General features: G+C 43.6%; 3 protein-coding genes across 7 annotated transcripts in view; 2 read left to right on the top strand and 1 right to left on the bottom strand.

Annotated features, from left to right (window-relative positions):
* Nucleotides 1–1,591, top strand: part of cadm4 (cell adhesion molecule 4) — a gene marked incomplete at its 5' end in the record, with an annotated part of 42,061 nt that extends 40,470 nt beyond the window's left edge. For all 4 annotated transcript variants that reach the window (XM_030369675.1, XM_030369676.1, XM_030369673.1 and 1 more), the window contains 1 exon segment: nt 1–1,591. This exon segment is cut by the window's left edge and continues 1,207 nt beyond it.
* Nucleotides 1,592–4,064: 2,473 nt separating this feature from the next.
* On the bottom strand, nt 4,065–6,724 carry LOC115554696 (adenosine receptor A1). The gene is made up of 2 exons (XM_030371505.1): nt 6,357–6,724; nt 4,065–5,016 (listed from the first exon to the last, which is right to left on the bottom strand). The coding sequence occupies exons 1-2, from the start codon at nt 6,722–6,724 to the stop codon at nt 4,143–4,145; spliced, it is 1,242 nt and encodes a 413-aa protein (XP_030227365.1). The 3' UTR covers nt 4,065–4,142.
* Nucleotides 6,725–10,672: 3,948 nt separating this feature from the next.
* Nucleotides 10,673–15,975, top strand: rps19 (ribosomal protein S19). Of its 2 annotated transcripts, none has more exons than XM_030370832.1 (6): nt 10,673–10,730; nt 11,984–12,054; nt 12,173–12,273; nt 13,347–13,530; nt 14,723–14,777; nt 15,883–15,975. In XM_030370832.1, exons 2-6 carry the CDS (start codon nt 11,984–11,986, stop codon nt 15,949–15,951), a joined length of 480 nt encoding a protein of 159 aa, XP_030226692.1. In that variant the 5' UTR covers nt 10,673–10,730; the 3' UTR covers nt 15,952–15,975. The 2 variants fall into 2 exon arrangements, with proteins under 2 accessions (XP_030226692.1, XP_030226693.1); XM_030370833.1 differs by lacking the exon at nt 10,673–10,730 and adding an exon at nt 10,743–10,813.
* The last annotated feature ends 215 nt before the right edge of the window (nt 15,976–16,190 follow it).

Here is a 16,190-nt window from a genome sequence, read left to right as displayed (position 1 = left end):
TCCCGTGAAAATGGGTCCACTGTGTGGCGTTTCCACAGCTTCAAGCCAACAGAGATGTGATGGACAGGAGTGGTCTGTGGATGTCTACCTGTGCCCCTGTAGCTGGACATAGGACCTTCGACTATATGGCCGAAGTGTTGTATCCATTGATGTTCACTGTTTATATTCTGCCTCTTTGCGCTTGTGCTTGTCTGGTCTATTCTTAAGAACTGTTGCTGTGGCAGCCGACAAGGGGAAAAACATTATCTATTCCTAGAAACTTCGAACGTAAAACTTTTGTGAACGCTATGTGGACATGATGTTCTTTGCTCTCTCTCTCCCCCTCTCTCTCTCTCTCTCTCTCTGTGAACCGTTCTATTATGTTCAAAAGGCTTTTCATTTTATTGGTTTTTAAAGTACACTGATGCCCACCCCCCATGTAAACATTCAACTGTTGATTTTGACAGTTGTGTATTTTTCCCATTATGTTTTCGTTTCCTCGATGTTGTCGTGTTGTCGTGTTGTCGCTGTCAGCCCTGTTAGACTCCCTGCTTCTCGCTATATCTCCTCTCTCTCTATATCTCACTCTGTCTCTTTGCTCTCTCTCTCTCTCTCTCTCTCTCTCTCTCTCTCTCTCTCTCTCTCTCTCTCTCTCTCTCTCTCTCTCTCTCTCTCTCTCTCTCTTTGGTGGCTCATAATAATCGAAGGATTAGTGCTGGACTGCTTTTCAATTGAAGAAGAAAGAATAAGATTTGCTGAGGTGTTTAAGCAAAGCGTTCATTATTTTAAATGTCATTAAGAGGATGAGAAAGGTTCAAAGTATTACAAAATGGCAGTGGCGGGCTCACGATGAGATGAACTCCAATGAAATTGAATTGAGGGATATTTTTCTGAGCGCCACTGCATAGCTAAACACCACACACGCACTCACACGCACACACATAAACCCACACACATGCACATATACATGTAAACGTCATACCAGAACAAGTATACATATCTCTTTATTCCTTATTTGTATAAAAAAGATCAGCAAATATAAATTAAATGAAACTTTTAAGAAGACAGTTTACTATTGACAAATGCGTTATGAAGCAACTATACTAACAGAATATTAGCCTAGAGGTAAAAACCGAACAAACTATTGGTCCCGTGTTCTTTAAAGAAAAAAATGAAAAGAATAAAAAAATGTTTCATTTGTCTTTATGAAAAAAACTGAGGTCTTATTGTGTTCTTTTTTATTAATTATTATCATTATTTGAACAATTATGATTGTTGTTACTGTTATTATTATTGATGTTGGTATTATAATTGTAAATGTTATTATAATTGTAAATGTTAAATTCTACAGTTAAACTGTACACTTTCCATGTCATGTTTAGTTCAATCTACTGTAGAGAAATTGTTGTCTTTTTCACTATTTCCCACTCTTTCCCGGCCTTTCTATCTCCTTCTCCGTCTTTTGTGGCTAATTGTCTTCTCTCCTCCCCTCTATCTTTTGCTTTCCGTTATTTTAGACTCCATGTGTCATTGTTGATATATAGCTAACTATTTCTTTATAGGGGAAAGATACAAAGCACGACAAAATAAAAAAAACATTCTGAAAAATGCACCCCGAGGGGATTGTCTTTTGTGTTTACATGCTAATTAACGGGAGGTCTTTTAGAAGAGCTCCTGAAAGGCACAACTGGAGACAGAGCATACAATCGGATCAATGGGTAATAGGGGAGTTATAGGTGGGAGGAAGAAAAAAAAAAGGTGGGCAGTGAAGCTGGTTCTAACTGGCTCTACAGCTAGACTAGACGGAGAATAAGCACAAACAGAAGGTGCTAATGAATCATCAAGACAGCTAGAAGCCAAAAGAGCAAGCAGCTTTTGAGTCAGAAGCAAGCTTGAGAAAAAAAAATGACTCCATCGTTAACTTTCCATGGGATCGATATAGAAGGGGTTCTGTCGGGAAGCACTCAACATGTCCATCTGTCTGCAAGGCCCGAGTTTGAAAAGCCGCTGGAGGTCGGCAGGTGATAGATCGATGTGTTTGTCTGCAATCGATGGCGAGGTTTCCGCGGTCGCCTGTCATAAAGACAGACTGTCAAAGCACTATCAAAGTAATGGACTCCCTCAGACCCGCCGCGCTTCAGATGGCGCTCTGGGCAACAACTGATTAAACACACACACACAGACACACAAACACACACACACACACACACACACACTCACACACACACACACACACACACACACACACACACACACACACACACACACACACACACACACACACACAGGCCCTAATCTTAATACAGGGAAGATACGACTTCAGTATAAGATGTCTGCAGATACCTCTGCTAGCTGGTGCTATCCGGCCCAGCGTTGTGGGGAGTAGGTTATAAAATGAGAGAAGATTGCGTGTCGGTAAAAGCTAAAGCCCGAATTTGACCTTCGTGTAGGTGATGTATCCGCTGTTCTGCTGTTTCGAAAAAGACCACTGAAGGCTTTCTGCGGTTACACCTTTGCATAAGCAATTATTTTAGAACTACACTTGGACTACCCAAAGTTGACCCATTGTTAAGGGCTAAAGCTTTCAGTTCAAGCAAACAATGCTGCATCAACAATGGGGGAAGGGAGAATTAGAATTCATTTGGCTGCACATTTTTAGAAGGCCTTTTTTTGGCTAGCTGTTTCACTGGCTGTATTGCATTCTGGGAAACTGGCCATTATCCGGCCGTAATGATGAAGCCGTTCTGCCAACAAACCTGATGACATTTGGACCACCACTGTGATCATGAGGGTTATTTTCAAATCGATAGACATAACAGAAAATGAGCTTGGAACAAAACAGATAACAGTCAATTATACCCCCCCGCCCCACTGGATTTCATAACACGCAACACATGGACCATAATCCCGCCAAAAAGGACCCCAGCAGAGGTATGACAAACTCTGTGCTTCGCTTCTAGCGCGCTTGCATCCAAATTTGTGCCTCGCAAATGCTATAAAAAAATGTCTTGTTTACGAGCAGTTATGACGTTCATATTTCACTTCTATGAGGTTGCAGTCGACACGCGAGAACCATTTGGAACATTACCCCCTAACGCGCCGGTGGGCCATGAGGCCGCATTACACAGGCTGTTAGACTCCTCAAGGTTCACCTTGTTTCACCCCCCCCCCCCCCCCCCCCCCCCCCCCCCCCCCCGCGCTCCGGATGTGGAGTGACCGCGGTCGACCTTGTGTTATCTTGGTCGTGTAACCCTTCGCAAGGCTCAGAGTGCACACGGTTTCAGGCTGCAGCCATTGATTGAGGCGGTTGAGTGTGTCAGGGCCTGGGTGTTATCGGGAAACAAGAGCTTTCAGGCAGTCACAACGATTGAACAAACACCAGACAGAGAGCGAGAAGGAGGAGATGCAGGCCTGGACATGTGGCTTTTTCTCCTCACCAGGTGTTTCCATCGACGCTGGGCGTTCCACTCAGCGAGATTGTTTTTGCACCGTCGGAGAACCATCCGATATGATGAATCAATACAGCAACTATATTTCACCCTAAGTGGAGGAAAGCCGTGTGTTGTTCCCATGCCTACCATCAGGCAGCACAAACACAATCTGTAATAGTTTTTTTCTAAAATGAGCAAAAGTATAGTTTTTTTGTGAAGGCTATTTCAGTTCAAGAGACGGGTTTATCTTTACTGGGTTATGTAGAATTCCCTTGAATAACTAGCAACTGTCTGAAAGGCCATTCTGTTGTTACTGATTATTTATTGTGTTTGATCAAAGTATTACTTGGTTGGTAGGACAACAATATGGGCTTACAGCGAGATCTCAACAAAGGGCATTTTATGGACACCAACATCTGTCAGTGGAGAAGTTGGCATTTGGAGTGTCATTTTTTCTCCCATTTAATGCGGTATTTCATTATCTACTAGCCTTTTTCATGTTGGATAGAAAGGCCATTTTTCAAAAATTTGTTGTTGACACAAAAAGTTAACTGAATATTATAATAAGCACATTTTATTTGGTCTACAGATTTATTCTTATGTGATCCAGCTTTAATGCACACAGAATAGAAGACCCCAACAATTACTGCTAATTAAAATTTTCACCCGATTGATGAATAACATATTGCGTGGAGCAGCGGAAACACAATACTTCCAAGGGCCGGCGCAAGCTCAGACATCTGGGCCCAGTTTGGGGGCCTTCAGGGAGTGTGTGTCTTGGCACCAGGGGGCCCTCTGCATGGTGTCACACAGAGCCATACCCAGGGCCTTCCCTCTGGAAGGGCCCACCACTGCAGATACCTGCGACACACCTAGAGGAAACGGAGGACCTCCCATCCATTTGGTACCGGGAGTGAAGAGCAGCGGAGGCACAAGACTGTACAACTGGGACAGGAACTTTGCCACAGGGTAAGCCCAAGTGGGGCTCCTGGTGTCTGGACGAAGGAGCCACAGTAGGTGGGTGGTGTGGAGGGGCAGACAGAGCAGAACCAGGAGGAGCAGGGACAGAGCCAGGGAATGGGCAAGAGATAGGTCGCCTTCGGTTGGTTCTGATGGATAGAAGTGGATCTGTCTGCGCCTGGTGCACAGGAGGTCCAGGTAAATGGAGAGCAGCCCTAAGAAGGGAAGCAGGAAGGTGGTCACACCGTGGACATACACCAGGAACTGGGTGCTGAAGACGGTGTCTGGGCCACAGACCCCAAAGTGGCTACCGTGGATCTCTGCGTAGGAGAAGTTACTCAAGTCCTCCATGTAGACCTTGGATAAGAAACCTCCGTACGGTAGGTCCTTCCCTATCACCAGGTAATTAAGGGGGTACCTGGGAGGCTTGGGAGTGGATTGAGGAAGAGGAGTATTAGGGGACAGGGAGGAGGTCCGGTTGTCCCCCAGACCCAGACCGGACGTGCCCCCTTCTGGATCGGCTGCACCGCTCCAGGTGTACAGCATGTCTGATCCCATCAACTGGGAGAAGGAGAACACCACTGAGCCCATCCAGCACAGCAGAACCACACACAGGGCCCGTCGACGGGTGACCACCAGGGAATACCTGGCCAACACAAGACATGGTTCATCCTATCATTATTGTAACATTGATTTCTGAATAAGCTGTACGAAATGAAATCAGTGATGAAAAACAAGGCAACCAAAGGTCCATAATTGGTGTGAAACATGGCATTAATGAAATTGTACTGTGACAATCTGAAAGATATTGTGTTTTTTTTGTGCCATCCTTGAAAGATTATTTCTTTCCTTTTGTAATTATTACCTTGAGGGCTCAAGGCATGACCCACCGCATTTCTTTTTCTGCTAATGAAAGAAAACCTGGCTAATGTTCTAATGCACTCTCACATAATTCTGGCTGTATTTCTGTCTCTAAGAAAGTATAAATTATTTTCATTTAGAACATTTGTTTTCGAATCAGTGATCTTAGACTGCGACTTCAAACCTGTGATGGGACTGTGCTCATTAGCTGAACAGGTATGTGTCCTTGAGAGTGACCTAAACGGACGCGAAAGGACGGAGAAATGACCACACATTAGTGCATGCTGTGTCTAATTGGCTGGGGCAGTGGCCTTGAGGCCCAGCGCACATTAGAGTATACTGTTCATTAGCTAAGAAAAGTGGGAAGTTATGGAATCAATTAGGATGTTATAATACAAGGCATGCACCTCTGACATGTGCATTAACTGCCTTCTGCAGAAAGCTTTAGGATTAAGGACTCACACATCTTCAGACCTATTTATGTCTACTCTCTCTCTCTTCCTCTTTCTCTTTTTTTCTCTCTCTCACTCTCTCGCCAGCGCCCTTAACCTTAGTAGCTAAACCAGCATTAATAAAACTCCAATGGCATGACTTTGGCTATTTGTATGTGATGAAGAGCCCTAAAGACTTTAAATACCAGACTTCTTTTGATGTAGCAATGATCCATATGGCTCTCTGACGCATCTGTTGCCCTCATTTTGCTTTGCCTTGCATTGATTTCCAATTCTTTAATGCTTTTAAGTGCACTGCAGGTCATGCAAGCTCACATTTAGCATTTTACGAATTCCCTGAGAAACCACTAGCACAAATGATGAGATTTCACAGTTATAGGCCAATGAGCACTTCACCAAGCCCTTCCCTGCTCACAAAGCCTGAAGACAATCATTCGTTTTCAATCCTGCATATACGAATTGTCCAACTCTAATAGAACGGATTGATTGAAGCTCTCAATCCATCTAATAGAGTCAGAACAATCATAGCTGTAGCATTGAAAACTAACAAAACACATTGGTTGACTTTGGTTAAGGATTTGTGTCAATTCAACAACAACAACAACAACAACAACAACAACAACAACAACCACAACAACACCAACCGACATCCCCCTCCTCCCCCTTGGCTCACCGGCCGGCCAGGCGCTGCTGCAGGTGGCCGTCCAGGCTGAGCAGCAGCAGCAGGCACACGGTGAACTGCCTGGCCAGCAGAGGGCAGCACACCAGGATCATGCACGTGTACAGGCAGCGCGGGGAGCGCATTTCCAGCAGCAAAAACGCAGGCACCTCCAGTGCGCCTCCAAGTGCGCCCACCCAGCCCAGGCAGAGGCGGAGGCTGGAGGAGACGATGCCCTTGTAGTGGCCGGAGCCCCTGGCTGCGTCCAGGGACCGGGCACCTGAGCCGGAGCCGGCCAGGGCCATGCACAACCTCACGCTCACCACGATCAAAGAGACAGAGAGGAGGCACTGGCACAGGGAGTAGAGCCAGGTGTATTCCATGTCTAGGGGGGGAGAGAGAGGGAGACAATAACACACACAAACACACACACACACACACACACACACACACACACACACACACACACACACACACACACACACACACACACACACACACACACACACACACACACACACACACATACACACTCGTACACTCACACATGCACACATCACAAAAAAACACACACACACACACACACACACACATGCACACACACACACAAACACACTCACATAAACATACACTCACATGCACACAAACCCACTCAAACACACATACACTCACACACCCCCCCCCCACACACGCACACACACACACACACACATGCTCCCATGTTTATACAAGCACACACTCGGAAAAAAGCACAGACACACACACACAGACATACAGAGACACACAATGATAGCAAGCAACGATGAATATGTTTTCAAATGGTTATTACTGCTCATGAAATAGCAAGAAAATCTATGAGGAAAGGGGTTACGGGGCCTTTTGCAAATCCTGTCACATCCACATCCACTCCCACTTCCACTGCAAGCCATTCCCTGTTTCCAATTGACTCCTCCATCACTGGTTACCCCAAGAGACTAACTCGCATTGTCCAGAGACGCAGTCAGACAGAGCGAGCGAGAGAGAATGGAGTGAATACAAATAAGATCACAGGGAAAAAATATAATAAAAATAGGTAGGAGGTAGACAAGTATTTGAGACAAACGTCCGGGATTTCGACAGAATAGTAGAATAGCTTGTGAGCAAGGGAGATGCAGAGATGGTGAGAGAGGGAGAGAGAGAGAGAGCAACAGAGAGAGAGAGAGAGGGAGAGAGAGAGAGAGCAACAGAGAGAGAGAGAGGGAGAGAGAGAGAGAGAGAGAGAGAGAGAGAGAGAGAGAGAGAGAGACAGGCAGGCGAGCTGGTGTTAGATGTTGTGAGGTATTGGAGAGCTGTAAACTTGCCTGCAAAGTGAAAAGGTCAGGCCAGCACAGGCTTGACACTACTCCCCCACAGAGGATGTGAGCACCATGCAAACACAGTGAATAAGCGCCGGGCTGGGTGGCAAGCACTCCGTTAACATGTGCTTTGTCTCTCTCCCACTCTTTCTTGCTCTCCCACTGTTTCTCTCCCTCTTTCTGTGACTGTCTCTCTCTCCCTCTCACTCTGTATTTTAACACGTCTCTTCCTTTCTCTCCCTTCTCTCTCTTTCTCTCCTCCCCCATCACTCCCCCTGTGTCTCTCTCCCGATCTTGCCCTCTATCTCTTTCTCTCTATAGATTGTTACCCTCTCTGACATGCAGTTAGTTTGCTTCTCTAATCTCCCTTTGGCCCCATTCATACACACATATTCAAATGTACATTCATGCTCCAAAAATAAAAACCATCGATATAACAATGGAGAAACAATTCAAGGCCGTGTTGAGCAATTTATACCTGCAAATGCATGCATTCAAATATGAATGGCAGGATATTTAATCAAATTCATGGGGGAAAAACAGCTTAACATGAGCCGAGACTATGAATATTGAAATAGCAGATTTTCTGCTCAAATATGCTGCCTGTCATTTATAAATAATTTCTTTGACCTTTTCGGATCACCCACTGATGAGCGTCAGTTTTCTATAATGATCCCGACCAGCTGTAATATCTTCTTTATAGCGCTTACTCTGCATAATCAGTCACACCGCACACTTCCGCTGTCCTGCCACTTAAAGACCCTTATCTAAACTAATTTACTGCAATGATTAACACTATTTAGTCCGGCTCGAGTTGGATTTTCAATTTGAATTGATAGCTGATCACTCTGTGAAATTTCTCATCTAATGAATCAATCATGTGCCAAGATGTGCAACGCAACCGCTACTGCGGGTCCAAACCTCTTTCACACAGGTCCAAGGGTCACCTCCCTACTGAGTTGAGGTCTGTCCGTCTGTCCCCCCCTAACCCCCACCCCCACATGTGGAGCTCACCTGGGAGTCTGACGTTGTGTCAAACGTACTTGATAAAGATGGACGAGGACGAAGAAGATGCTGTTGGTGGTGGAGGCAGTTTATACAACGCTGGGAGATATGTCCTCGGTCTGGCTGTCTTACTGTCCCCCTCCTTCTCTGCCCCAGTTAGGATCTCTCTCTCTCTCTCTCTCTCTCTCTCTCTCTCTCTCTCTCTCTCTCTCTCTCTCTCTCTCTCTCTCTCTCTCTCTCTCTCTCTCTCTCTCTCTCTCTCTCTCTCTCTCTCTCTCTCTCTCTCTCTCTCTCTCTCTCTCCCTCTCCCTCCCTCCGTCTCTCTCTCTGACTCCCACTTCTATCTCATCCCTGTGCCTGCTGACAGAATCAACTCACATAAAAAATAGAAAGCAATAGCTCTCCTCTTATCCAGCCATCCCCTGGCCTCACTATCTTCATTATTTGTCTCTGCAAACATATCAATTGTGTTAACGTAGGAGGACACCTGCCCTTTTCGTCAGAGGGTGTGCAAAGGGCAACAACTCTGCCAGGCAGGCTAAGTAAGTAAGGGACACACACACACACACACACACACACACACACACACACACACACACACACACACACACACACACACACACACACACACACACACACACACACACACACACACACACACACACACACAAACACACAAAACACATACATGCATGGATACACATGTTCATAAATGCATGTACATACATGTGTATGCACCACGGAAAGAGTATGGGGACTGTGGGAGACAGAGAAGAAATGTTCTATAAATACGCAATACATAAATGTGAAGCCCTGCGGCATGCTGCTACTGTTCTCGTTTATGTATGATATTTGCAATAATTGGATTGTTAACATTCACCGGAAAAAGGTTTCACTTTACTTGTCACTCTCGTTTTGCTTAGCTGTTGAACATGTGATGGGACTGAAATAGGTTCTGAACATGATGCTCCCTGATGCAGGATGACACATGAAGTTGAGAAGAAGACATAATGAGTTGGCTTGTTTTATTAGATGTGTTACCTACAATAATGAAAAACAGGGAGCTGCTAGCAAGTGGGGTTCAAGTTGCCCCCATTAACAGGTTTGTAAGTCTAAGATGTGATGTATCTTCATACCACTATTCTATATATATATACGTATATATATATACATATATATATATATTCGCTTTCCTCTTAAAGATAAAAGCTCAAAGACATCAAACTTCAAAGCATTCTTTTTCTCCATAAGAATGAACTTGAACCTAATTTTAAAACTGTTTGTTTTTACTGATTTCCTTTATACGTCCAAATGACCATTATTTTTATTATAGGATATAGGACTGACAGTTATGTGCCCATAATCCCCAAACACCCTTTGTGCTGTGACTCTGTAAATCCGTCTCAGATTAATTGCCAATGTAACAGGGTTCTCCGGCAATTCTATTCCTGTGAATGTCTCCACACAAACACGAGCACACGGCCAATCGATAAAGCCCTCAACAACCGTAACATTGTCATAGTCATCGCCAACAATATTTAGCAGGAGTTTGGAAAACCAGATTATTTGTTGATAGATCGAATTTTATAGGCCTACTCTAAATCAATTCAAAATAAATTGTTCTGAGCACTCTCTTGAACTGTGTCATTAACACCACAAATGTAACTCTACTCAATTTGTTGTGGTACCCTCATTCCAACTTCTCATTTGATGGAAAGAAAACATTTGTAACAGTTTGCATTTTTTTCTTCATCTCCTCTGGAAAATTGACTTATATATTACATTTCAGAATTCAACATTGAATAAAGTAGAGAACATTTTGAAAATGTAAATTACAATTTGGAACAAATAATAATTCAGAGAACACAAATACTTTATTGAAGAATACTGTGTTCTGTTTAAGTTAGTGTATAGTGTTGCTACTTCGATGAGCAGAGGAATCGGTGGAAAAAACAACACTGACATATCGCGTGAAAGGACGAGATTCGCCCGCGTTAACACGCGTTGGAAACCCCGTTTTACCCTCTTCCCTGCGCTGTCCACAAGCAAGGTAAACCAATGTCTCGTATCCCCTTAAATATTTGATAAAAAACCCGATAATTCCGCTACTATACAACAACGAAACACCACCGGGTAAACAATGAAATGCTGATTAACCTCAGCGTGATTTTCGGTCGGTCTCAGACTCGATTATGAGCGTTTATAAACATATTTCTTGCATGCTGCGATCTTATGCCTGCTCATAGCGATGGCTGCGCCCATGCCCTCCATTAGAGGCCTGCTAGCTCACATGCTAAATACTATATCGGTATAGCTGTAGCTTAATGTTAAAATGCCCTTTTAGCCAAAGTAAACGTTTAGGGTGAAATCCGGTCGTCATTAGAGGTACCTCCAATCCAAACTTGGCTCATTCGGAAGATAAGAAAGCCATGCTTTGAGTGCTAGCTGAGCTATCTCTCCGGACATGCGTCGCATTATCATCGTTGAGTACCGGGTGGTACCCAGTAGGACTGAATTCTTTAATGCGACTAATGAATGATCGTAATGTTCAATATCAATGGATACATGTGTCTACCCATTGGTTGAATGTCCGGATTAGTTCACGTGTAAGTAGGATCCCTTGCAATCTAAATTCACTAGCAGCGCTATCTTGATGCGGTCAGGTCGGTTTCTACACCTACAGTCGTATTCAGAGTGTCAAATTAAATTTTTTTACAAATCTGTGTAGTGTATCATAAACTTGGCTTCGGTCTGTTTTTGGCTAGCTCAGGATTTAAAGATGTCCAAAAAGGCTTGCATAGATATGTAGACCAATACAAAGCTATGTAAGAAAAATGGCTGCCAACTAATGGAATCACTTGGTGATTATAAGTTACTAGACCCCAAGCTCAACATAAATCAAAAATAATACCTAATGTTCAAGTTGTGAATGTAAGAAACGAATACTACGTAACCTTACTCCATTTAACATGTGTTGTAATTATTGGCTTCTGTATTTCCCTAGGAGTTATACTATATCAATTAATTTGCTACTTGAAACTTTATTGCTATTTTCGACTGTGAACGACGACCAATGGATAAAAGCCTGACCTAGACGGCAGATATGCATATAATGGGCGTCTTTAAATGCATCTCATGCATGTATTCATACAGACCTTTATTAACTAGCTTAGCTATCCACCTTGGTTAGACATTGTCTTTGGGTAGACGATGCATATCGGAAAATACATTTTAGTTGTATTATTTCAGATTGGTTTTCAAATAATTTGAAAACTTAAAGTTGTGTTATTGTGTTCCTCTTAGATGCCAGGTGTCACAGTAAAAGACGTTAACCAGCAGGAGTTCGTCCGTGCCCTGGCGGCCTTCCTGAAAAAGTGAGTGTCAGGCCGCTACAGTGATGGCTGTTGAGAGAAAGCTGTCCACACCATATCGATTGTTGGACATACTTAGATTTACACTATGCTAAAATAACAGTTTCTATTCTCTCCCAAGATCAGGAAAACTGAAGGTACCCGACTGGGTGGACCTCGTTAAACTGGCCAAGCACAAGGAACTGGGCCCCAGTGATGACAACTGGTACTACGTCAGAGCTGGTAAATAAAGCCCATTATCACTGTTAACATGACTAGTGGCGTTTAGGTGTTGAGTGCTAGTTTTTCTACCTATAGACTCAAGTTTCCAGTCAGAGTTTTGATGTGGTGATATGGTTGCGGAATACACCAAAGCTGTCTTGATGTGGCCCAAATTCTGTAAATGACAGTAAATCCAAGGTTACGGAAGATGATATGTTGTAATTGGTCTCCGATCAAGTATGACTTTCATAAAGTTCAGTGGAAAATCGAATGACTTTGCAATTTTTATTGAAGATGGCACTGCAAAGTGCACACGCTCCAACTCTGTTCAGCAAAGCCTTGATTTGTTGATGCTAACCGTTTTTCTGCTGCTAGAGTATCCTGCGTTAAGTTTTTTTTTTTTTTTTACCATCGGGCCAAACAAATTTGGAATTGCAAATATTAATGTATCTTGTAATGTAGGGGAAAATGGGCAACAGACAATTATTGGTTGTCAAATGGAAAAGACTATAGCTAATTGGGATGCATTGCCGTCTTAACCTAATGCCAACATTTAATCAAGTTATCATAACAGAAGCTATGGTTGCTAACGTATGGTGGTCTTCCGAAACGAACAGCTTGTATGGTTTAATATTTTCTGAAAAAATTAAAGCAAAAGTTAGAATTGCTAAAGTCTAGAATTAGATTTTGAGATTGGCAAGGGTTCCTCTATTGAAAATCGGGACTGGGTTATTGTGGAATGGGATCAGTAGGTGTGTGGAATGCTGTTTGCCTAATCGCTTCCTTCCACTGACTAAACTGTTAAATGAAACTTAAGCTACCGTTAGACGTGTTCTCTCCCACTTTTTCTAAATAAAAAAAATTGTCTTTGTACCCAGGATTATCCAATGTATCAAAACGCAAATAATCCTGCTGTAGTTATTCCCCACTAAAGGAGTTCATCAATTTTATGCTAATCAAAAACTGTCATCCACCTAGTTTGTGAATAATAACGCTTATCCCTAACTCGGTGCTTATGTGTATGGAAATTATTTTTTCATCATAATCCGTCTATCTTGCTCATATTGAACATGTTTTTCTTTGGTCTCCCTCAGCATCGACAGTCCGTCACTTGTACCTTCGCGGGGGTGCCGGTGTGGGCTCCATGACCAAGATCTATGGTGGTCGCAAGAGGAACGGAGTGTGTCCTGCCCACTTCAGCGTAGGATCCAAAAATGTGGCCCGCAAGGTGCTGCAGTCCCTCGAGCTGCTCAAGATGGTGGAGAAGGACCCCAACGGGTGAGCCCCATTTCAATGTTCCTATTATTATAATACTGTATTAATCTACAACCGCACAGCAATCTCCCTCTTTGTGTTTAGCCTAGAGGCAATTGTCTACCCGTTGGACGAAGCTTCCTTCCATTTGGGACACTTGTTTAACAGCGTGGTGGGATTTTAATCAGATCAGAAAAAACTGAGCCATGATCTTCCCCAAAGCTCCTTTAGTAGCGGTATAGAGCACATGGAAAACGACTGTCTGTGGCTCTTCTTGGTATGCGGTCATTGAAATGGGTTGAAGTGTTGGTCAAGGCAAATGGGAAGATTTGATATTCTGTATTTGGAATGGTTAGCGTTGCGATATACATCATTAAAAAAAAAAAATGCTGTATCATGTTGACTACTCATTTATCAATTCACTGGTGCTATGTATATGTGAAGGATTTCCACCTCTCATCCACCACTATTGCTAGCTCTGACTCAAAGCTCTAGACATCCTAGAAGTATTGACTATCGTGGGTTCTGACCGTCCGAAAGACATCAGGGATGTACACGCCTCATGCATTCCCATGTAACTAGTCCATCAAGGCATCGTGTCACCACAGATATTGAAGGATGGGTCTGGAGATTTGTGGTTTTGTAAGGGCTAAGTCACTCCCCTCATTTGGCAGGTTTGCTACTGGCCCACCAGCTAATGCTGGATTATAGCTGCATCAGTTGTGCACCAGTCTGCAAAATTAAAGTAGTTAATTCAAACTGTCCAATGTTTCCACAACACAGGAAGCAACTAACTTATTCAAACTATGTGGGTGAGGTTCACGGATGGATAACGGTTACATTTTTATCCAGTTTTATCTCCCATGCCACATTAACCAGGTTACATTTCTGCATGGCTTGGTCAAGATTGAAAAGTTGAATGATTTTCATTCAGGGCCAGCATTTCATGCCAGAACCAAAAACTATATCCATGAATATAATGGCTGATATGTAGCTCTTTAATGTTGTGGGTTTTCAAATGAAAGACCAATCAATGACCTGCATGAGTTTCAATTGGTTTCTTATGTGGGAGACAATTACCTTAGGCATCGTATATTTAAACGTCTTTGTATGACGCACGTACACTAAGGTTTATGTGCTGCAGAAATACCATTATATATTGATCTTCAAGACGTATAATTGGCTGCAATTTTCATGTCTGTTTTTATCTCCTCAGCGGTCGCAGAGTAACCTCCCAGGGAACCAGGGACCTGGACAGAATTGCTGGCCAGGTGAGAAAATGCTGTTATTGTTAGGAGCGCTCTTGACAGCCCTGAAACCTGGCCTGCTACTGCATTTGGTCTTGACGTGAGAATGCTGCATTGTGGGATGCTGATTTTATTTGGGGCAGTAGAGACATGTCTTAAATATTAAATAATCCCTCATTGAAGCCTCCTCAAACCATAAAATCTGTTTTGTTTCCCCCCGAGTGAGACTTGTACCATGAAATATTTAGCACAGTACATGGAAGCAAGGCCTGGCCCCCCGGCCCTTAACCTCCAGCTAAACCAGCTCTGTGAGGCCTGCTATATCAGTGACATGGCCCCCTATGTCTTAACAGAACCAGTCCCTGGACAGCCCTGCCAGTGTACCTTAATTGAAAAGATGGGAAGGAACATAGTGGTCGGCCCATGTAGTTACTGTCGAAAGCAGCTCTGCCTGCGGTGGGACTTGAATAATACATCAATATCGGATCCCTGCAGAAATGAGTGACATCTCTAGTTCTTGCGAGCGCGGCCAAGGTTGTTTTTTCCCTGCCGGGCTGTGTCAGCAGCATGCTCGTAGTTTTTATCTGAAAACGCAGACCCACTCAGTGGTGCCCTGAAGCGGGTCCGATTAAAACATTATACTGGTGCTTTGATACAGCCACTTGTCTGTCAAGGGAATGTCTGCAAAAAGCCTGGTCAAAGCCTGGCATTAAATTCAGTGGTACTGTCCCTGAACACACCATTTAACGGTTTTGTGGAGAACTATACAGAGCAGTGTGTGGGGCAGCTTGTAAAAATGGTCTTCTGACCTCCTGCTGTCCAAGAAGGGGCTAACGAGAGTGAACTGGAAAGGACAGTTGTCCGTCTCCAATCAGAGGAGGAGAGAAGGCGTTGTACTGAAGCAAGGGTAAAGGGGCAACCACAAGAACAACATTTCATGCTTGGCATGCTGCCGTATGGCACTTGTGTTCAGGTTGTTTACACATGCTAATGAGCAATATGTGAAAAGGCCACAGCACAGTATTGCTTTTCTTTTTGCTGCACAAACCAGGGATAATGCACTGTTACTGAAAGATGTTTTCTATTTGACATGTAAACTGCGTTTAACTGTTTGCGGGTTTTTTCACAGGTCGCAGCCGCAAACAAGAAACCTGTTGTTGTCCCTGCAGCTGCGGTTGTTGTTCCTGCTGTTGTTTAAATAAATCATTTTGGAGAAAGTAAATCCCTGTTTTGTCTGTCTCTTGAATCACCATTGTTCCAAGAAATGAAACTTAGGTGGTAAGCTTGGTGCGCTACAAGGTCTGTTAAGCTTCAGAATTGGGAAAGGTTGGACCTTGCTTAGACTTTTAGTCCCTGGAAAGATAGGGAATTTGAAAGTATCGGAGGAAATGAATTTATAACAGTTATCAGTCTGTGTTCAGGTCTCTGGGCCTGATT

Source organism: Gadus morhua, chromosome 11 (assembly GCF_902167405.1).
Source record: "Gadus morhua chromosome 11, gadMor3.0, whole genome shotgun sequence".
Taxonomy (NCBI): Eukaryota; Metazoa; Chordata; class Actinopteri; order Gadiformes; family Gadidae; genus Gadus; species Gadus morhua.
This window is presented reverse-complemented; position numbering and strand designations above follow the sequence as displayed.

Coding starts and splice junctions, on each gene's coding strand:
- rps19 (XM_030370832.1), top strand. CDS start 11,984: ATGCCAGGTGTCACAGTAAAAGACGTTAACCAGCAGGAGTTCGTCCGT. Junction 12,055..12,172: donor CTGGCGGCCTTCCTGAAAAA/GTGAGTGTCAGG, acceptor TTCTCTCCCAAG/ATCAGGAAAACTGAAGGTAC. Junction 12,274..13,346: donor CTGGTACTACGTCAGAGCTG/GTAAATAAAGCC, acceptor GGTCTCCCTCAG/CATCGACAGTCCGTCACTTG.
- LOC115554696 (XM_030371505.1), bottom strand. CDS start 6,724: ATGGAATACACCTGGCTCTACTCCCTGTGCCAGTGCCTCCTCTCTGTC. Junction 5,017..6,356: donor CAGCAGCGCCTGGCCGGCCG/GTGAGCCAAGGG, acceptor TGTGTTGGCCAG/GTATTCCCTGGTGGTCACCC.